Source organism: Leuresthes tenuis, unplaced genomic scaffold (genome assembly GCF_036924035.1).
Source record: "Leuresthes tenuis unplaced genomic scaffold, fLeuTen1.0.hap1 SCAF_21, whole genome shotgun sequence".
NCBI lineage: Eukaryota > Metazoa > Chordata > Actinopteri > Atheriniformes > Atherinopsidae > Leuresthes > Leuresthes tenuis.
Window position 1 is genome coordinate 21028980 of NW_027325375.1, and position 23221 is coordinate 21052200.

The window sequence follows — 23221 nt, forward strand, 5'->3', positions numbered from 1 at the left end:
TCATGTGTCACAGTCTGTTCTATCACAGTTTGTTCATGTCACAGTTTATGTTTAATCATCTTGTTTTCAGGATATGTTCTAGTCATGTTTTTCCCCTGTCACGTTCGGTTCACTCACGTCACCTGGCTCATTGTTCACAGCTGCACCTCATTCACTGATCACTCCCTCCACAGTATTTAGTCTCCTGGTTTCCTTTCAGTCACTGCAGAATCCTCACTATCCCTTCATGCCACAGAATGATAAGTTTGGTTACCTGCCTCATAGCCATGTTCCTTTGTTTAGTCATAGTCTTGTTTTGTTTCTTAGTTAAGTATTTTTGATCCGGCTCTGCCACGCTTTGTTTTTGCCTTGTCTTGTTTTTGGAATAAACCTTGTTTTGGAAGTTAAAGAGCTGCATCTGAGTCCTACCTTTCCACCAGTTCATGACATCATGAAACATGTATTTGTTGATATGAAGTTGTTTCTACCTGATCTTGAGCCGTGGTACGGACCAGATGATTTATTTTTTTTTTTTTAACAAACAGATAGGAAATGCAACAGGGCGCACTTTGTCTTTCACATAACTCACTTTTCAACTGTAGTTCCACTTCAAAAGACACATCAAAGCTCAGAGATCATCATATCTGCCTTTCTCGTATCTCACTTTGTTTCATCCGTGGATATCTCTCTGCAAAAGTCTTTTACATCTTTCTCGTGGATGAATCTAGGGTCTGATCTTTAGGGGTGCTTAGCCCCTAATGAGGGTGATTTCCAACAGAGCCATACACACCATATACACTTTCCGTAATAAATTACACGTTTTTCTTTCTAACAATGAATCAATTACATCCGCAATACAACATAATTCCCACTACAATTGCTACAACTCACTACTCGCAAGTGAAAAATGTTTACGAAAACTATTCAAACCCATTGATATGGATAAATCTCTGCTAACAAAATATAAACTGCAGAAGCAACCCTAATTAGAGTAGTGTATTGTATGATATTTTTATGTAATTAATAACTCGTACATTCAAATAACATGCACCCATTTTAGGGATGACCATCATATGGTTCATGAATTGGTCAGTCATGGGGATAAAGTCACAGCAAAGCAGATGTAGTGCAAAAAGTACAAAAAAACATTGGTTTAGATCTGATCCACATGGAGACCATCCACCACATGATCAAGCAAAGAGAGAAACATATCATTGAGATATTGTCATCTCATATCATATCATTATCATTTAGGCCATTATTCTAGTCTGTGCACCTGAGCAAGAAGCATACTGATCGTTTTACAATCCAAGACCAAAAACAACAATCAAAAATGAATCACATTTTCTGAAATCTCTCTAGATTTGGCCCCCTACTTATTCCCATAGGATTGTAAACAAGAAAACATTTTCTTTTCCAAAATCTTGTGAAGAGCAGTTGATACCTATATCTAAATCCATATTGTGCTAACATCGGTCCACCTTCACTTTCCACGTATTGAGGATCATGGGTGTTTTGAGAATGCAGAAGATGCACAGAAGCATCCTCGTAATTTCATGTGACGGAAGACGAAGTTCTCTGAGGGGTTCTTGACTTCGGAACATGTCTCCGGAGAGACCTGATGACACGGCATCATAAAAATTGCAGCCGTTAAGGATCCTTCTTATGAGAGGCAGCTATTGCTTTGCTCTATTTGAATAAGGCATATTTGGCTTTTATATTGGTATACACTGACTGAATGTAAATAATAATGATAACAAATAGACAGTAACAGCGACTGTAGTGTTAAACAATAAGAAGCAGAAAGTGGGACTCAGTGTGATTTCAAGGAAATGTATGTGACTATTGTGTGATATATTATCAGAACAGAATGAACAAACCAATATATTATACATAAATGTTGCTGTTAATGCTCCAAACAATAAATAAAAAATGGACAAGCTTCCATCCCTGGTGCAAGCACAGGCTGCCATGTTCACAAGCCACAACTGTACCATGTCTAAAATAAACCTGCATGAGTTCGCACACCAAGACCAGCAACACTTCTCTAAAAAGCCCTGGAATCCGCTGGGTCACCCTTTCTGACTTTGCCCAGTGCAGAATGTTCCTTTTTTAACAAATATGACCTCATCGTTGCCTTGTGGAAGTCCGAGCAGCACCAACAGCAGTGACAGAGTGTTGATGGGCCAATGCTTATATCGCTGAGGGCAAGATGACACTAAATGAGATGTGACAGCTGAAAGAGAAAACTGGCTCGGCTGATGGGGCTAAAATGTGAACAGAAGGTCCCCAGTATCATTTGACTTAGTATTCTATTAATAGTTGCAATTAGTTGCACTGAGTTTACTAGGAAAAATAATGAGATTTATGAAGAATTTTTGTACTTAAAGACTAGTTTTCCTACCATAAAAGTACTTAGTTTTCAATTCCTGCTGGCAGGGCCTGAGCAGACACATCTGCACATGTTCAGTGATAACTGCCCCGAATGACCTTGTTGTTTGAAGTCGGAGAAACAAGCATTCAGCTCAGAGCTCATCTGTTAGCCACAGATCTGAGCTTCCCTGGTGATATACAGGAGAGGAGGTGAGGGAGGGAGTGTCTTGCTGAAATTGTTGTTTCATCAATAAATAATGGCGGAACTCTGATGGCCAAGTGGCGTCTCTGATCTATGATCAAACAAAGTCCCGTTCTGCTCTCCGACTACAGCCACGTGTCACACAGACTCGCTCACAGACACACACAAACACTGAGAAGAGGCTTAACATTTCTGCCAAACTAAACACTCAAGAACTTGATGAAACCGCAGAAATTCAAATTAAACATAAACATTTACATAAACGAAGCTGCTCACATATTGCACAGTTTTTTGCTTTGTTTTGTTGGTTTTTTTTGGGTCAGATGAGACTTAATGTCAGCTCACGGTAGCTTAAAGCTTTTCCAGACTGATAATAAAAACCCCAGCTGCATCTGACCAAGCCACCATTCAAGTAACATAGGATAATCAGGCTGTGATCTTTGGGTGAACAAGTGGCATTGATATAATTCTTTAGAGGAATTTACTGTATAAGTTGAGGAACACTTGTTCTGATTGTTTTATTCATTCTATATTAATTTTCTCTTTACATTTCCTGATTAAATGTTTCATATTGGCATCAACTTCTACCTGACAATGGTATCATCTAATTAGATATTACTTTGCAACAGTAACAATACCAATATCACGGTCTTTGCCATCTCCACCGCCACACAAAGCTGAGCAGAGACACACAACCCAAGGTTGCTGCTTTCGCCAGAATAAAACTAATTTATTATTGTTATAACTCTTTTTAAGGGCTTCAAATATCACATTTTGTGACCATCTTGGTGACAGCCCAACTGTATCGTACAGTGAGTGGCACACCAGGCAAACTTTGAAATAAATTTTCCCAATTTCTTTTTTAAATTGTCATCATTCTTTCGAAAGCTTTAACCTGTGCCTGTGTCTTGTGTGAACGAGACATCGGAGAGTTAACATCGGCCTGTCTTAGAGTCATAACACCGCAGGCGGGGACAATTAAAGCCGCGCGGCTCCTCATCGATCTGAATCTGTCCAGTTAGAAGATCATTGCCTTCTCGCTTTACTCCACATTTTGAACTATTGCTTCATTTTTTTTAAAAGAAACGATCAGTCAGACCATCCAGTGACACAACAGTGTCAGTGTTTACCTATATAAGGTACAGATATGATAGAAGTAGCACTGTTTTTTTTTTATTTACCACCTTTTCTGAGGCCCAACACTTGTGGGGATAACAAGTTTGCTGACTCGGCACACTCATAAAGGCAACAGCAGCACAACACACTAATCAACTAATCGTCGGCAAAATGAGACTGAAATGATAACAGACATAATAATAGACAGGAATGCATCAAGACCTAAGACCAAGTTATCTGACACAAGTATTATATCTTCTGATTTCATCATTCCTTTGATACATTTAGGCAATGTATGAGGAAGCAAGCAGGTCCACAGCATTAGAGAATCTAAACCAAGGTAATGTTTATGTCTTTTAAACTCAATTTCCTTTTCTATAAACTGATACAGTGCATTTCCAAAGAACTTACCTGTGATTTCTTCTGTCCATAAAACATTACCCTGACAAGATTGCTGCTTTTTCATCTAAATAAGTAGTTAAAAGGAAAATAAATAGCAAGTCAAAAGAGGGAAAAGTAAGAAAAATAGCTGTCCCAAGGTGGCCAAACTTGTTATCCCAGGTTTTTATCCCCACCTCCCTCAAGCCACCTTTAGTTGATCTCGTTGTTTGTTCATAACACTCCAGAAAAACATGAGCAGCTCTTGCTCTTGTGAGTCTAATACACCCACAGTCAACATTTCAGGACAAAAATACAAATAAAGGCTATTTAGATATGGTAAATGGACTGTACTTGAAAAGCGAGTCTAGATGACCTCTCAAAGTGCTTTTAACACTAAATTCTCCAATTCATACGTAGTTTTTTACAGGCTACATAGTGCTTTGTTAAACATTCACACACATTCCTACATCGGGAGGCAAACTTCAGCATGAGGCCCAGGGAAGCCAGAAGCCGCCCCCAATATCTGGTTAAGTGTTTTATCCACAATCCATACTGTCATCCATCACTGAGTTTCTTCTTAGTGCCACATCCTGGATGTATGTATAGTTTTATGATTGTAGAACTTTTTGAAAACATTGTTCGTTTTTAAATGGAGATTAAAAGATATTTAGAAATAGCGTTTTAGCTCATAACGACCTCTGATGGTCTCAGACATGATCTCGTCTTCACCATTGTGAATAACACTGAAAGCAGTCGGTTGCTGGATGTACTGCCATGTATCATATGAACACAACACCTCATGCAAACACACAAGTAATGTTGGCTTTGACAAAATTACACCTATACTTGGTAGGATTTTGGAGATTACATTCACTTTTGCTAAATAAATGTGGTTAAAGCATTTCTTAGAAGATCAGTAAAAACAAAAAATGGCTGTACAAGAGACTTGCAGACATTAACAGTATGTATGAAAGAGAGGGAGAGCGTGCTTGCATATGTCAGGTGCATACCAGAAAGAATTTATACCTCCTTGTGCTGACACCACATACAGCATGCTCATGCTTGCATGCTTCAGTGCACGTGGTAGGTCAAAGGTAGGACCTTCAAATCCATTGTCTGTGCCTTGTTGTTGTAAATTGCCCAACATATGAGTGTGTGTGAATGCTGGAAAGCGTTAAAGTTCCAATGTCAAACAGTCTGTGTGGTGCAGGTCAGGGGACCTTGTTCGCTCTGCTGTCCTTGTCAGTCAATGCTAACTTGGTAATTTGCTCCTCTGTTGATAAAATGCTGATGAGAAATCTTGTGCAGGCTTTCTTCATCAGAGACGTGTCAGAGACGTTCTGGAGGATTTGCTGCCAGCTGATGACATAATCAGCGCTGTAGGCTAAAGTCATTTAAAGGTCCCAGAGGCAGAGCTGGTCCTCACCATAGATAAGATATCCAAGTCAGAATAATGGAGGAACATGTATATATTTTATATTTATACACTTTTGAATGGTGTGGGGAAGTGTAAGTGCTGTAAGTTTATTTAAACTTACACAAATGTATGTATAACCTCAGTGTCATGACTCAATTATATTTCCTTCAAAATGATGTCGTATTCTTTTGTTTTTGATTATACATTAGCAACATTTACGAGATTTTACTGTTGTTGAAACTAAAATTGCTTTGGTCACTCAATCACCTTTACTATATAAAACTAACAGTGTTCTGTCTTCAGGTAACGTCGCACTTGATTATTTTAACTCTATACACAAGTTTATTGCTTTAGTAACACACCATAGTTGAAATGGTTTGAAATTGGTTTTGCAGAAAACAAAACCCACACACGCGCGCACACACACAAAACATCTTATTTCATATGTATACAAACAACCATATCAGCTGAACATTTTGCTTATATTAATTGAACTGTTGCTCTGCTTTCATTAATAATTAACTGAAGCCTGTTTTACACAGGCCACAAAATCCACTAACGCCCACTAATAACTGGCCCTTGAGTTTCATGTTCAAGTGTTTAATCAGCAGTCAGTTAAATTTTGTCAAATATATCTGTTTCACATGGAAGCTGTGAAATCGACGGCATCAATCCAGGGACTGATTGATCTTTATTATTTCTTTGAGCCTTACACCAAGACAGCTGGATGCTTATGCTCGGTCCTGCTGTGTGGGGCTGACCACTGCGGTCCAGTCAAAAGCAGTAGACCTGATTATTTCAGTCATGATCATCAGAAACGCAGCCCGCAGGATATAGTATAAGACCATCTCTTCGTGGAGTTGTAGTAACATGCATGTCCTCTGGGAGGTGGCGGCTTACTTCACTGGTAAGTTGCAGCCTTAGGAGCACCAATTATAAACCTTCTCTTAGAGGCAATGGGAAAGGCTTTAATTGGCTTTTTAGTAGTTGAGTTCAAAAAGCTGGCTTATAAATGGTCGGATGTACTGATGTCCTCAGTACTAAGAAGCAGAGGCATACAGTAACCTTAAATCAATGAGGCTACTTCAGGTATAAAAACACTTATGAAAGGAACGGTCGAGAATTCAGTTCAACCTCCCTCTAACAGCTTCAGAGATGCTGGCTCCCTGCTGCTAACACCCTAACTCCCTTATGGCTCGGACCTCAACAGTGAAGTCCAGACTTGCCTTGTTTGCACTTTCCACTACATTTTTCCAGACGCCACTTACATTTTTCAGCCTATATTCACCTCTGCTTATACCTAACTGGCAGCTTTGCTGTTGCTTAGCACCTGCACTGCAGTTCAGCAGAGGGTCTTGTATGCTGCCTGGTGATATGTTCAGTCTTAATATGGTTTGTCAAAGGAAGCAAAAGAACAAAGCTTAAGTGACTGTAAAGGTGATAATACCAGCACCAGATATTTTGTGAGGCTTCAACTATTTGACTGACAAAGTGTCTCCAGTTGTTTTTTTTTAAATTTATTCCTTTTACATTGTAAGTTCCTGGAGTAAGGATGCTTATTTTCACATAACTCTCACCATGAAACTAATAAGGATTTTCCACAGTGGGCGTTGGAATTGGAGATCTTTTCAACAACCACAACAAGTAAGAACTATAGCAGCGTAGTTTTAGCATCTTCCAAAGCACAGAAAAGCAAGGCAAACATGTTTACCCCTAAATAACACATTAGAGGTTTACCATTAAAAAAAAATCACAGTTTGAGCCTATTTTCTGCACCGGTCGCTCCTCTTTGCAATGTTTAAAAATGATCCACTGAACACAAATTGAAGACTATATGCTGGATTACACCCATCTTCCTTGAAGAACAGTGGAACTAATTTGGCAGAAAAATGTCAGGATTTTTGCTCTTGGGCCCAGTTTCTTCTTAGATTTAGGTATAAAATATTTGCACAAAAATCAGGGCAAGTAAAATGCAAGAAACCATGACAGCAACATCAAAAAGACAGCTACAGTGTTGTTTTAAAGGCCCTGACATTAGTAATGAAGCAAATGTGTTTTTATTTGCAAGCTAAGATTCATACTGACTGACCAATTTATAGAATAGTTCTACTTCTGTATAGACCTGACCGGACTCAAATGAAAGAGGATTTAACTACCAGTCTAATACTTAAAAACAACTTACTATTCAGTTAAGCACCTTGAGGAAAAGTGAGGTGGTGAAGGATTACAGAGACCTGGGTGTCCACCTGGACAACAGACTAAACAGGCAATACAACACTGAAGCAGTCTACAACAGGAACAGAGCAGGTTGTACATTTTGAGGAAGTTTAGTTTCTTCAATGGTTGCGAGAAGTTGCATATCTTTGAGAGCGCATTTTGCTTTGCAGCCATCTGTTGAGGCAGCAGCATCAGTGCCAATGATTTAAAGAAACATAACAGGCTGATAAAGAAGAATGTTGCCCAATTCTCCCAATATCATGAACTAGGCTGCCCACAATCTATAAAACAAAATGATTAAACAACAGAGTCTTCAATGAGAGGCTTCTCCAGCCCTGCTGCAGTACAGGACCAGTTTAGGTGGACTCATTTCAGTGAAATGCAAGGAAAAGAGCTATAAAATCCTTTTCTAAAAAGGCAGAGTTGTACTGTATCGCTGTTGTATTTTGTCAATAAGACCTCATTAAGAAGTTTGTCAACTTCTGAAAAATTGCCAATACATGCCCTTTAAATTATTATCATTAAGGGCCAGTGTTATCATCTTTAGTGTTTCCAATGCAGATGTAACAGAAGACAAATGTTAGAAGGAAGATGACGAAAGGCACATAGCTCTGTCTGTGCTTCTGCCATAAGAAATCATGATTGCTAACATTTTCAGTGTGTAACACAACGAGACAGAAACTATACACAATTTTATATAAAGGCTTTTTACGCTAGATGCCATGTCATCTACATGGACCATAAGATTTCATCATCATTCCGCCTATTTAATACAGAATCCCACTTAATTTAGCTGCATGATTAAATCAGCCTGTGTTGCACAGGTTGGTAAGATCGGAGGTAACCTCCTGCAACCTGTGCAACAATGACAAAAATAATATTACCAGGCAGCAGCAGCAATCTGAAAGCAGCTTTAAAGTAGAAGCAGCGAAACTGTCTTTCATCAACATTAGGACTGCAAACAAGTAAAATAAGGCAGACATCTGAAGGTACACGCAGAAGCATATGATTGAAAACATATTCCAGATCAGACATTAAGCAACAAGCTATTAAGATAGCTTTGTCTTCATCACAGGCATACAGGAGTACAGCTGCTTCAAAGTGACGATGTAGACAAACTGTTTATGGTCCCACTGTGGACATGAACCTTGGGACGTTCAGGTTTATCACAATTTGACTCCAAGAGCACTGGCAGCCAAGGCGTTATCAAGGTCCAAATAAAGTTACATTGCGCTGTCAGATTCTTTGCTTTTATAAAAAAAAAAGTAGACCTAGAGATAGTACAATGTAAAGCTGATGCTGATGCCTGAGTCAATAATGCATGAAGCCACCTATCACAAAATAGGGTTATCTATCCCAATGGAGGTGCTGATAAATGTCACAGTCATTTTCAAACACACTGTCCTGGTATACTGCAAAGCTGTACAACCAAATGCACTTTTAGAAGGCAACATGTGAAAGGGGTTTATGAAATATTTACTTACTCATTAAAAATGATGATTGCTTTTTCTTATCAGTGTGGGTTGAAGGAATCCATCCAAGAATTCTGTCTTAAACTTGTTTTGCTATGCCTCCAAAGCTTGTGCAAACAGCAACTCTGTGTCATTGTGTTGTGACCTGACTGCGTTTCTGTCCGTCTTATACACCTCTGCCAGTTAACGAGAGTAATTTATTCATTTATTTTTTCAGGGTAGAGTTCTATTTATTTATTTTTTTTAATGCACCAAAGCACTTACTGGCCAAGAAGCAGTACCAAACTTGATGCCTGGCTACCTGCGTTTGTTCGCATCTAGCCATAAACCACTGAATATCACTGTAGCTATATCTCTTGTTGCTTGTTGAGCCAGGAGGGAGATGTTAAGTTTTCATCCAACATAAAATCATTATCCCTTGTAAACAGTTTTTACACTTTTGTGACTTGGAAATCCCTTCCATGAGCTGTTAAGATATTTTAGTTTGGTGTTATGAGAAGCTACAGTTATAATTCAACCTGGCAATTTAATTGGGCCGCTGTCCTTGTCGTTTAAGACATCGTGCTTCGAGCACGCACAGAAGACCAAGGCCTGTTTGAGTCAAGTTCAGTATATACATGCAGGATTTCCTCAATCACAAACAATATTATGTGGTCGTGTTAGATTTTCAGATGATCAGACTAAGATGCTCATAAGCATTTAAAAAAATCTGGTATTTGTCAAATTAACATAGTGGTTTCTCTTTTTAATGCCATGTAAACATTGAGAAGTTTATCTTGTCCGATTTTAGCATGTTCAGATGTAAGATTCTTCTGGTAGAGGTTGTATTGTCAATATTGTGTTAATAATACACAAACTATGTGATCACCTCAGAAGAGATTTATTTCTAGGTAAAGTTTGAGAGTTAAAAAGTTCAAGAAGCCAAGTTGAAATGGTTTGGACATATGCAGAGGAGGGATAGTGTATTTATTGGACAAAGGCTACTAAAGATGGAGCTGCCAGGCAGGAAGAAAAAAGAAGACCTCAGAGGAGGCTCATGGAAGTAGTGAAGGAGGATATGCAGAGGGTGAGACCGTGTAAGCGATGTATTTAGTGAGATTGAGACAGATGATTCGCTGTAACCCAAGTGGGAACAGCTGAAAGAAGAAAAAGAAGATGATGATGATGAAGCATAAGTTTGTATGTTCTCCCTGTGCATGTGTGGGTTTTCTCGCGGTGACAAGGATCCTCCCACTATTCAGAAACATGGATGTTAGGTTAATTTATATTCCTAAATTAGCAGAAGGTTTGAGTGGCAGCATGCATGCATGACTGTCTTATTTATGTCAGTCTTAGCCCTGTGATAGAGAAGAAACCTGCCCAGTTTCAGGGAAAACAATGGTTAAATAATTTTTGTGTTTTGCAGAACATCTCCACCTTTTTTTTTTTTTTTCAAAAAGCATTCCTGTGGTGTCCCAGTATGCGTAACCTGCTAAAGCTAGTTTAAAGAACACTAATCAATGTGAAGTGAATAAAAAAATAAGTTTAATTATGTCCTGAAACTAATGGAAACTACTCCCACATAAGGTTTCTCAGCTGAAAAGTTATTCTCCTGTTTAAAGGTATAAACAATATACCGACAACAAAACAAAAAATACTGATAAAACTGACTGTGAAGCCATGAATAGTATGTGGTTAGGGACGAATGAAGTAACCGGTGAGTCAGACTGTTTTTCCAGAATGTTTTTCCCTGCATTAGATTACCTTGCTGCAGCCAAATATTTTTAAATGTGGGGTACATTTTCCTATGTTTGTTATGCGATCCATTGGATTTTTAAGTCAGCTACATTTACCAATTATTGACAGTGGTATTAAAAGTGCTAAGAGCAGATGATAATGTGTTGAGTCTGTGGGTCAGAGTTCATGTTATCTGATCGAACGTTCAATTCAAAGTTTTGATCCTGTTGTGCTCTGCATGTATAACAACTACACAGACTGTGAGAGTGGTCCAACTTCTCACTTATGATTCCCAGCAGCTGATCTTTGGTTTGAGTGTTTAAAAAACTGCTGCTGTCTGGGATTTTCACAACACTCCAGACTTAGAATACTCGGAATAGATAATGCTGCTCGGCCTGTCTGTATCCCTCATCCTAATTAGCACACGAATTATAGCCTTCAGATCTGGTGGAATGGGTGTGTATACTGTTAATTTCACTTAAATTTCCAGCCTTTCCACAACTTTGTGGTCCCTCTGTGAGCCTGAGCCGGATATGGATGGGTGGATAGTAAAATGTATCACTTTTAACGTTATATGGTGAAGAAAATATTGATCAGTGAGTTTCCATTCGGCATTCTTGCATTGTTTTTATTGACATTTTACAGCATCCCAACCTCTTGGGAAATGGGCTTGTACTTCAGTTAACAGCTAAAACACAATTGGTGTCTGCGTCCAAACATTTCTGAACTGAAGTGAAAAATCTAACTTCAGATTTTGGCAGCAATTAGAACTGCTGTGGCAACAAACCTCAGTTAAACCTCAAACCTTGAAACACTGTGCTGCTTCTGAATGAGTTTCTGTCTCTTATCAGATATTCATTTACTTTTCATACATTTACATCTTTATTTCTCAATCCTGACATTTTCTCTCTACCCCCTCTGTCTTGCAGCTTTCAGCCATGCACTTTTGAGGAATTAATCTGCGGTCTCATCAATGTTCTCGCTTAATGACACATTCTTCAGGTTGCTCACTAAAGCAAAATGATTCTGTCTCGCGTTCTGGACTGCAGCTGATACACAGGCAAAGAGGCATTAAGATACTGTAATACGTCAACACTAGGAAATAGTTTTAAACTAGTTCTGATAACTTTCTTTGATTGTAGAAAAAAATCTCTTTATTACATGAGATAAAAACAAGAAACCCTGTTTGTCCAGGGAAGCTTAATTTAATCACCAGAATACCATGACCACGTCCCCACTGCACTAAAAAGAAGCTTTAAAGATCCTTCCCAGGTACATTAAAGGAAATATAGAAGTGCCCTTATTAATTTGAGACTTTTGTTTGTTTGCCTCTATCATTCAAAATTGAATCTAAAGACATATTAACGACTACTACGAGTCACTAATCCTTGGAAGTTGTTACAGCTAAACTGATTTCCCCATCCAATGGTCCATTATGATTCAGTAAATATTAGATAAATGAATCAGTGAAGGTCTGTTCTGAATGTTAACAGCCCTTGATTAAACTGAGCATTTGTCTGCAACCAGAATACTGTCATACTGTGGTTCAAATCCGATTGTACCAACTGGATTCTTGTTTTGCAGTACCCTTTCATAGTAAGCTCTGCAGCCTCATAATGTAGGTTTGTTCTCAACAGCGGTTGCACACTCAGTGACAGTTATTTAAAGACAACAATGCTTTCGTTTAGTTTCAAACATCCGCTGAATGCTCACTGGGTCGGTTCACTCATGCTAACAGATACCATGTTATTGCAAATGTAACCCATCCAAAGACAATTAGCCTGTGTTCACTATTGTCACAATGTTAAGGCTGTGTGGCAGAAGTGAGTCACTGTCAATGATTGTTCCATTGTAAATCTTGGTAACAATTCTCTCACTGTCCCAAATCAAAACCTAGCTCATGTAAGCTGGCTTTGTTTTGGGCTTTGAAAAAACAAGTTGACTGCCTTTGAACGTTGCTTTTCTGGTTTTCCATGAGCACTGGAGCACTCCATGACCCACTGTATGTCCTCAGCCACTGCCACGACCATTTTGAGGAACTCCTGTAGAAATTAAACAGGGAATTACCTTCCAGACACATAAAATCCAGCATACGGCTGAACACTTTCACATCTTTTTTTCAGGTGCAGAAACACCTCCCTGCTTCACTTCTTTTATTTCAGGAGTTTGACAAGTTATCTATGTCTTTACGGATAGACTCTGAATATGTCAAAATGCCACATCCATGATATGATCCCCAGGGTGGGGAAGAGATACAGTAATGAACTGTTCAACCTTCCATCTTCTTTACAGATTTACGCTATGTTAACTGTGAATAATACTAAGTTAAAAATTGGATTTGTCCATCATATATTTTATTAAAAAAGATAATGCCAAAAGCTCGAGCTGCGCTTAAATTTCACAAGTTTTTGTTCTGTGTGGGGGGGCACTGTGGTCAGCATGATTTATAATCACAATAAGGTCTTAGTGACGTTAGATAGCATAGATTTTAAGTTGAAGCGGATGCACACTGATCATCAACAGCTTAATTTTCATAACCAATTTGACTCACTGATAATTGCAATCCATCATTTTCAGTCTGTGTGATCAGCTGGGAGAACAAGGCAGCGATACCGTCGATAGCTAGGTGTACGTGTCCCATTATGATAAATGGCTTAATCAGCAGATACTGTAGAGGCCGTGCTGTTCGATTTACACACAGGACCAGGAGAGCTGAGGAAATTTTGGTCACAACTTTATCTTGTCTTAAATCAGCTTGATAAATTCTCAGCTTTACGTGCAGAGAGTGAAATGTGGTAACAAGCCACTGATGCAATTCCATTTCAATGCTGTTACAAAAAAAAAAAAAACGTGTGCTATTACAGCTCATGGAAAATGGTCCACACCTGTTTAACCATATACAGGTGCTGCTGAGTGATTTACAAAGTGCTTCTCATTCACACAAACACTTGCACAGAGCTTCCTAATCTACATGTATGCAGTATCTTTTTTTTTTTGTGATGCACACACAGGTGAGAATGTGAGGTTCATAGTCTTGTCCAAGTGCACTTTGCAGGTGTCCAGAATACACAGTGGTTAACTGGTTTATAGACTCTGGTCACAAGACATGTATTGGCATGCTAACAGTGTGGAGAGAAAAAAACGTTAATTCATCTGGATTTTATTGGTAGAATTGGGTAACTGACCAGTTCATAGTATTTTTTTTTTTGTAGCTGATGGTAATGATGCACAACAGTGTCATTGACCACCTTCAATACAAATCAGGAAGAAGAGATCGCTTTACACACCGAATGAGTGAATGAATGCTTCCAGTCATGAAAAACAGGTACCGCTGTAGCTTTTTTCCATGTAATATGTGTTAGACTATGTTTGGAACAGCTTGGTGAAAAACAACAGTGCTAATTAAGTGCAACTGTTTTAAATAGAAAAGAATTTCAAGAAACTGACTTCTAAGCTTTAGTGTAGTCTAACTTTAAGGTGAAAACTTGCCTGTTTCGACTGACTGTACAATGATGAGTAAGGACCAATGACAATGTTGTAACTTGACAAACAGCTGACCTTTATCTCTACAGTATCAAAAATTTAGATGACAGTTGTCCTGGATTTTGGGTCATCCTAGCTACTGAATGGCTTATTATGAACAATCTAATCACATCTGTCATTTTGTGTTATTCAGCCGTTGCCAAGTTCTGATCTACTATTTTTACACAGCTTATTAGCACTGCAATTTCAGCACATAACACATTAAGTACCTAAACTATGAATTTGTGATTTACCGCAATTAGCTACACATAGTCGTGATTAAATGTAAAGTAAGTGACAGCTCTGCAGCATCACGGTTTCGTATACATTTACCACCATGTCATCCCTAGTCTTTTCTGAAAAAAAAAAAAAAAGGCTGACCATGTTTGGCCAGCAACATGTACAAAAATGTGAAAAAAGTTAAGAATGATAAGCTAAACTAAGCTACATATAGTTGAGACAATATAAACTAAATGTGAACAAATAAGATGAATATGATAAGCTGTTAATGCTCCCTCTTGTTTTACACCCTAAGATAGATGATATTCCTGTTTCGCCAGATGGACTTGACAGGATTAAACCTTTATTTTTTCCAGAGTCAGGGTTGTGCCGGGAGCCTGTCGTTTGCTGACGTCAGCAACCCTTATTTCCAATCTAACAGCTAGTGTTGCATACTTCTGGCGCTGTAAAGAGATTGAGGCATTCTAGCATGACCCCGTTTTTTGAGGTTACTTTTCACTATGTTTACTCATTGTCATTACAAAAGGGGTCCTGTTGAGGAATTTTTACATCCCTATGGAAAAGTCCTAGTTCTTTATTAATGCAGGTCAGGTATGTGGGTGTAACATAGAGACGTGCTTGAAGGGAAAATAAATGAACCAGAAATAAATCTACTGTAATTCTACTTCAACAGATCCAACAAATTCGTTCCCAAAATTTACTCTTAAGGTAAGTGTATAGCACAGTTCCTCAGCTTTGAGCTCAACTAATGAGGCGCAGCAGTAACAACAGTGCAGTGCTCATTATGAAAACCTGCACACATCTTTACTGACTCTGCATCAGGTCAAGGCAGAACATACTTTTAAAGGCAGTTCAAAGTCGCAGTTGCTTTTTGCTGTGCAGCAAAACATTTCACATGCACCCATGTTATAGTACAGGAAATGTCTTTAAATAAGCTTGTCTTGAACGATCTCCCCTATCATACTTGCACACTCGACATTGGGCTAACAAACTGGGACGGGTCCTACAGACGGTTGTAGAGATGTACCTGTTTCCCCTACAGCTCTTCCTCTTTTTTTTTTTTTTTGCAAATGTGCACCTTGCACCAGGCTACAGGTTAAAAATCAATAAGTGCACCACCAGCCAAACGCACCTTTTGTGTTTTTTTTGTTTTTTTTGCACATCATTTTTTGCACACGACAGAAGAGGTGCGCGGAGTTAAAAATGTCAAGTCAATTCATAGCATGGCACAGAAAGTAAGTAGCAGGTATGATCATAAAACTAGTATACATTGAAACGCAAATTTGTTTTACTGTGAATAATCCAGTCATTTAAGCTATAATTCAATTATAATCATTGACAAAGCAAAACATTTTGTCGTTATTTTCTTGTCTAATGTTCTTAAAAACGACGTATAGACAATTACTGGTAAACTTGTAATTCTTGTGTTTGAAATGACACGGTACTTGATATGGACTGTGAATAAACATATACAAAGACTAAGATGTAAAAGAAATGCAAGTTTTGACACACCTCAGAGATTTGCAAGATATATTGGATGATATTTCAGTTAACTAGTGCACATAAGATGCCAAATGCATGTATAGAGTACAGTGAGCTGGATTCTGCAGGGGAGGTTTCTCAAGTTCAGTCAAGGAAACCACAGCGTAACCCGGAAATACAAGGAAAAGGCAAATACATTTTTTTTTTGGAGATTTGGAATACAGTAGCAAGATAGGATGACTGGAAGCTCAAAGATGATCTGCCAGATAACAAAAGAGTCAGGGGTCCTGTACAGAGAGAGGGATGATTAACAAGAAAGAGAACAAAACCAACATCACTGTGAAGGAAGAATGTGACCAACAAAAAAATATATATGTATAAATTTGTCCATCTCTCTCTGGCTGGAATAACTCTGTTTATTCTGGTTTTGTTTAAGGCAGATAGGGGGTTAAGTGATGTGATGCAGTTCCTCTAATCTTGTCAGTTGATACATGGAGCGGCCGATTAAATGACCATGCTCTGACAAAATGTGTTCACACATTTTTCTATTTTGCGTGTTCATAGCTCTGTAGTTTGGAGAGTATCGTTTAAATCAGATATATAGAGTTTTCATTGTCATATCCTCTGGAGAAATAGATATGTAATTCAGAAGTGGTGCTTGCCGCAGACTTTCATCCATAGATGAAGACTGTCTACAGACGACAGCAGATAGCGGGCAGGCTAAACATACACGTATCAACAGAGTTGATTTTAATGAAATACTTGAAGAGATATAAATACACATCTCATCAGATCACTTTATTCAGTGTCCTTGTGAATAGTTATCAAATCTCTAATAAGAGTGATTTCAATCAGACTTGAAGAGATATTTGTCTGCAAAGCAAACTGTTATCTGTAAAAAGTTAATAGAAGTTTTTTTTCCTCAATGATTTAACAGAGAATAGCTGGTTTTAATGTTAATTGGACTTTAGTCAACACAAACATTTCATTCTTATTTTACAGACATTGCACGTGAATGAGCCTCGCTTCAAGCCTTAAAATGGTCATTTGAATTCATGTACTTTAGAAGTTCCGACACTACATTTCTAAGGAAACATCATTAATATACAGCACACGACGGAGTTGTTTTTAATCCCCCTGACGTTTTTGTGAGGTTTTAAACCAGACGTAAAATGAACTTTGGTGTGCTCAATACATATAGTTTAAGCATAGTCAGTTCTCCTCGTTTAAATGAGGGTGAAAAAATGAATGCTGTCCTCTTATACAAGGTCAATGGGAGGGACCTCACATGTTCTCTTTCTACCAACTCCGGTGCCAGTGGCACCAGTGGGAGCAGCTGCAACAGCTTTGTGTCAAATGATGATGGGTAAAATGTGAAAGGAAAGCAGATCTGTCAGTAAGCAGTTGTTGATTCATTCTGACAGATTCACTCCACTGAGCTTGTTTCCTGAAGTTAAGATAACGATGCTGGGTTTACATTTTTAGAAAACCTAAAAGAGGATTTAGAACTCGTGGGGAGTTACAATTAGACGGTGCCACGTTTAATTATTTGATGGGCTGGATATAAAAAAAACCCATCAAAAACAGCCACTAACAACTACCAAAAACTTATTTTATCTGTTTGATCTGCTTTTCACACAGATGGCGTGGCTACTAAATGAAAAATCTAGTAACATACTGTACAATTCTTTCCACTCAACATGAAGCCAAAGTCAGACTGATCATGTAGAGGATCGCATGCATCTTGGGTTAGTAACTTTGAATAGGACAGCAAACAAGGAATCTTTCTTGCCAACATAAACACTTTGGTTTCAGTTCTTCTAATTAGATGATTAGCAACTGAATGCAATCTGCAGAAACCACCGAGGTAGAGTTCCGGTAACTTTAGGTAAAACCACACCTTACAGTGTCATGGCTTATTGTTCCCTTTCACTCTTCCAACATGGGGCTGGGTCTTATTGTAGGCAATGAGCTATATGGCGTGGTCAATTTTCTCGAGAGAAAAAGGTCTCATCTGAGATTTCTAAAGGCAGGTGGCATGAAATACACTTCAAGGATGCCGGGATCCTTTTAAAACCATAAACCCACAGTTTCTGTTGTCAAACTCAGCATTTGTACAGCTTCGCTCCACGCAGAACAAATGAAAGAGGTGGAGGTGCAGCGCTGTACAAGCAAGCTGGAGCTAGGGGCATACCTTTGTTGTTCTGTGTTTCCAGATTTCATGAAAAACATTCAGGGGTTTGTGCTAGGAATCAAATTCAGTCTGATTCAGCTGTGTGGTCTATCATCAGGAGAAGAATCGGGGAAGGCACGGACAATTTAGTCTGAAATTTTGAACATGAACTGCTTCAGAGCCCATTATATGTTCAGTGTATGTTACTATGTCGATGTGGCCAGGTTGAAAGGCAGCCATCTTTGTGACACTTAAAAAAAATACATATACATATGTTCTGACTTTAGGCTCAACATAAATGTTTAAACCATTAATCCTTTCTTTGATACAGCTCCCTGATGAGTTGGCATATACGTAAGCTTGGTGCAGCCTCAGCCAGACAGACTGATGGGGCTTTCAACAAATCACTTCATGTATACAGTACTCAGATGAGCACATAGGTGGCTGGTGGCCATGCACCCATGATCGAAAGGCTGGAACCCAAAAGACCTGAGAAAATAAAGGCAGAGGAGTGCTTTTTCTTTCATGAATATTCTGCCCAGTTTGCTCCTAAAGATAAAAAAAATGACACACTGCTTCTAAGCCAAGGGTTTTCAATTTGGGTGTAGGGAAATGGGAATATCTAAGTGTCACGTTCAAACACATTAAATCTTACGTGACAAACAGACACAGGATTTAGAATTGGTAATCATGAATTCCACCCTCATACTTGCTGCAGAGATGCTCTAAAAGGAAATGTCACTAAGCTTACCACCACCAGCGGGTAGAGTATTATACAAGCACATAACATGTGTGAGTACAGTAGACGTGTGGGCTCCTTTTGTTTTTATATGTGGCTCTTAATTGTATCGTGTTCTTCGAATGACCATTTGGTTGCATATCTAAATAGAAACACTTTTCACGGCTACAAGACTGCCTTGTTGTAAAGTCATTAAGGCTTTACTTCTTGTGCTGCTTAGCGAGAAATCAATTGTGCTTTTTAAAGGTGCTAAATTAAATAAAAAATAAGCCAATGAAGCAGTTCTGTTTGACTCACTTACAAAGTATTTTAGAAGAAAGGGTGTCATAACATACAGACTTCTTAGCTTATCAAATTAAGCGTCTTCTGCTCAACTACACTCGTAATTACTCTTTGCTCACACTAATGGGGAAGAGGAGATTGGAAGCAAAGGTTCACATTTTAAATGAACTTGTCTCCTGGTGGCTGAACAAAAATGAATCATCTGAATAATAACAAGCCAGGATACGGCTTAATTTAGCACATAATTGGGTGCTTATTTATTTTTCACATTCTATCACTTTTTCCTTGGACAACTGAAATTGCTAGTTAAAATAACACATGTGGAGTTTCCCCTGAACTCAGAACATGTCGGGTTAATTTGCCTTTGTTTCTTCAAAAGGAAGGGCACAGCCATCCCAGGTGTAAAATACAACCATGGTGATGGACTGTAACGATACATGACCTTGTAACCGACGGAATGGAGCTTCAAATCTTCCAGGTGGCTCTCTCCCAACACCAGCAGGTAAGCAGTCAGTAGATGTGAGATAAACTGCAGTGTACTGAACCCTCTCCAGGTGTGATAGCATGACCAGTGTGTGAATCTGAAGCAGGGCAACACTGAAAAACGACATACACACAACACTACTCCTCCTTGGATGATTAAAGAAGAAAGGAGGACTAAGACTGACATTTCTATTGTGCAGTTTAAAACCAAAAGTATTCCATTTTCAGAGTCCACAGCAGGCTTTAAAAAGAAAAAAAAAGAAACACAAACTACCTAGCATAACTCTTGACAGGAGTATAGTTGAATACAAAATCATATTGAATGTTGGATAGTACACAGGTTTCCATGGGATCCTACAAACCATGTCTGATTCATTCAGTTTAATATGTGCTTAGTTTTGCATAATGTTCCCGGTGTCAGCTATGGCAAATAATGACAAATAGAGCACAACAAAAGAAACTTTCCTGTATCAATACAATCCGTTTTCATCAGCTTATTGTCACAGTAACATTACAACGCTGGTTTGGTGGAGAGAAGCACGGAGTGGGATGATATCTGCGAGTAGAGAGTATGAAGAGGAGAGAATGGAACATGCTGGAGTTGAATCCAGATTATTAGTAAATGTAACTCTCACACACACACAGCAATACATGGAAAGGAGCGCAAGAAAACACACAATAAAGTACATCGCTCTTAGCAATGCTAATGCAATGACCTCTAAAGTGCAGTTGTCCTGCATATGTTGTGTAGAAAGCCCACTTTAGACTGAGTTCAAAATATGCTATCAAACATTTAAGCGCAGCTAAAAAATAGTCTTTTTGGAACATTTTGTCTCAATTATTTTGTTAAAAATTTTCTCTACAATATCTAACTCCTCCTAGGCTTCCTCCCAGCGCCCAAAAACATGCACGTTAGATTAATTGGTGACTCTATATTGACCCCAGGAGTGAGTGTGAACGTGGATGGTTGTTTGCCTCCGTGTGACCCTGTGAAGGACTGGCGACCTGTCCAGGGTGAACCCCACCTCTGGCCTAATGACAGATTAGAGCCAAAGATTAATTTTCTTAAATGTCTTGTGGATTTGGTGGGAGTTTTGCCTAAAAATCTTGTGAAAGGACATGTGGGACCTTTTTGGTTCATACAATCAAGACCAAAAACAAGTCAACAATATATCCAAACACAGCAAGATTTCACTCAAATGCGAAAATGAGAGGATAGTAAGTGTCAAAGCCAATTTAAATTCACAATAACCACCCCTCTGTGATGGTCGCAATAATTTATTTTACCTTAGTTAGGCACGCCTACATGCACCGTACTCAGAGTATGTAATCAGTATCAAAACCACTATCTGGTAGAGACGGATAACTCATGACAGAACAACAAAATGGTGAGCAAAGTCACAGATCTTGTTCAATTAATGCATACCCACAACCACATCCATCATGCTAGAGTAACTCTAACCAGAGCCAATCTGTCAGACTCTGTCAGACTCCTACCAAACACATATTAGTGAGCACCTTCCTGAAAGGACATGCAGACATCTTAATGAGTTTTCACACATGAATGTTGGAGAATTTCCCAATATAGTGTTGATGGCTTTAGATTTTCTCCAGTTGCTATCCACACACATCACTCCACAGTGGGAGAACCCTTCTGAATCTCAGAGGTGGAATTACTGGCATGGTGCAACAACCACGATGAGGACAATGCAGTGTTTTGTTCACAGCCAATCAAGACTGACAGATATTTGGACTCATCTTCACTTCCACATGTCATGTGCATTAGTGCGTAAAAAAAAATACTGTTAAATAAATGTTACACTCAAAACTGTTAGCTATTGTGTTCTGACATTTCCATGCTTATAAAGAACACTTGAAATACATTTAAGAGGAAGTTCATTCAATCAAAGCTCATTAAAAATGGACTGAAGCAATTTTTTTGGGAAGAGAAGAGCGACCATCAGTGGTCAAATATATATATGGGTTAATGTTACATTGGTAACTGATGTAAAATATTGCTTTTTTTGGAATTGCACAGTAGTGATAAAACCAGAATGCTCATCTCTCCACCCCTCGGTACATCATGATTGCAGCTTCATCAGGAGCTCCAATGACACTGACGTCTGCTTACACTCAAGATGAACTGATCACCATTTCTTTCAAATGGAAGCTTCTAGAAACCGATTTTCACATCCAGACCCAAGGAAAAAGATTTAGCAGTCTGAATTTTAAATTCACTTAAAGCTTAGAGTGAGACTAAAGGAAAATCCTTCACTCTGGGGCTAAAAATCCTCTTTTACGAGACTCTCTAGCTGTGTGTGTTGGAATAAACTTTTTTCTGAGTACCTGCAGTGGAGTCGCAGGCATAACTTAACGTTGCACTGAGAGATCAACTCATCTGCCTCAAAAAAACCTTTAGTTTTGTGACACAAGACCTTGTAAACAGCAAAGAAGAGCAAGAGGGTCATCAGATTATGTCTCATCATAGCACCCCCCCATGTACTCACAGGAGCTCAAGAGCCACAGAGTGGAAGACAGAAGAATGTAAACACAGACATTCAAAGAACAGAGATGTAGGAATATAAGGAATCTTACCTGGGAACACAAGCACAGCAAACACCCATGACAGGATGATGAAAAATACCGAATTACACATGTTTCCTCAACAGCGCTGAGTCTGATCTCCCCGATTGTTTTATTGATGCTCTTTTTGTATCTTCCTCACAGCAGGGCTTTTCAGAGCGCTGCCCAATTATTATTTTTTTCCCTCTCTGCCTTGTCTCTGTCAGTTTGTACAGCTTTTCATCCCCACTTGCAGGTAACTGAAGATGCATCCAATCCAGTGCAAGCAGAAGTTGGCGGCTCACGCAGAGAGATTATTTCTCACGCAGCGTTCAATCTCCCTCTCTTCCACGTACTACAGCACGGGGACCAGCACTCTGCAAGATTCAGGGGAGAGTAGGGGGAGGGCAGCCTCTGCTCAGCACGCATTGGCTGATGTTTCTGCCATACACTCATGAACAGTCCAAGCTCTGTTTTTTACCCCCCTTTTTTCTTTTTTCTAACTGCTCTGAATCCTCAAACCTTCACTCCTTTCTCTGCCCTCTGACAGAACTAGAGCAGGATTGATAAGATGATCAAGGACAGATATTTCATACAAGGTAAATGAAACATTTCAACCTCTTACTAAGTGAGAGGTAATCTGAGATAAAAAAAAAATCTTTTGGTGTTGCTTGGTATTTCATGAATACTTTCTTTTGGAATTTTAAGCCCTTACAAATACTGCTGGAGATGTGTCTTTCAGAAATGCAACCCTTTTTGCACATCCCGAAGCACCTGTACATGTCTGCACATGTCACATGTCAGTTTAATTAACTGCAAATTTATTCAAAATGTTTACTTCTGAAGAGAATTTCAACAACGAGGG

At 38.8% G+C, this 23221-nt stretch overlaps 1 protein-coding gene across 1 annotated transcript in view; it reads right to left on the reverse strand.

Moving 5' to 3' along the window:
* Nucleotides 1-22683, reverse strand: part of opcml (opioid binding protein/cell adhesion molecule-like) — a 278248-nt gene extending 255565 nt beyond the window's left edge. The window contains exon 1 of the mRNA XM_072375306.1: nt 22390-22683. Coding sequence (XP_072231407.1) covers nt 22390-22450 — 61 coding nt within the window. The 5' untranslated portion in view covers nt 22451-22683. The remainder of the gene's footprint in view (nt 1-22389) is intronic.
* Nucleotides 22684-23221: the final 538 nt, after the last annotated feature.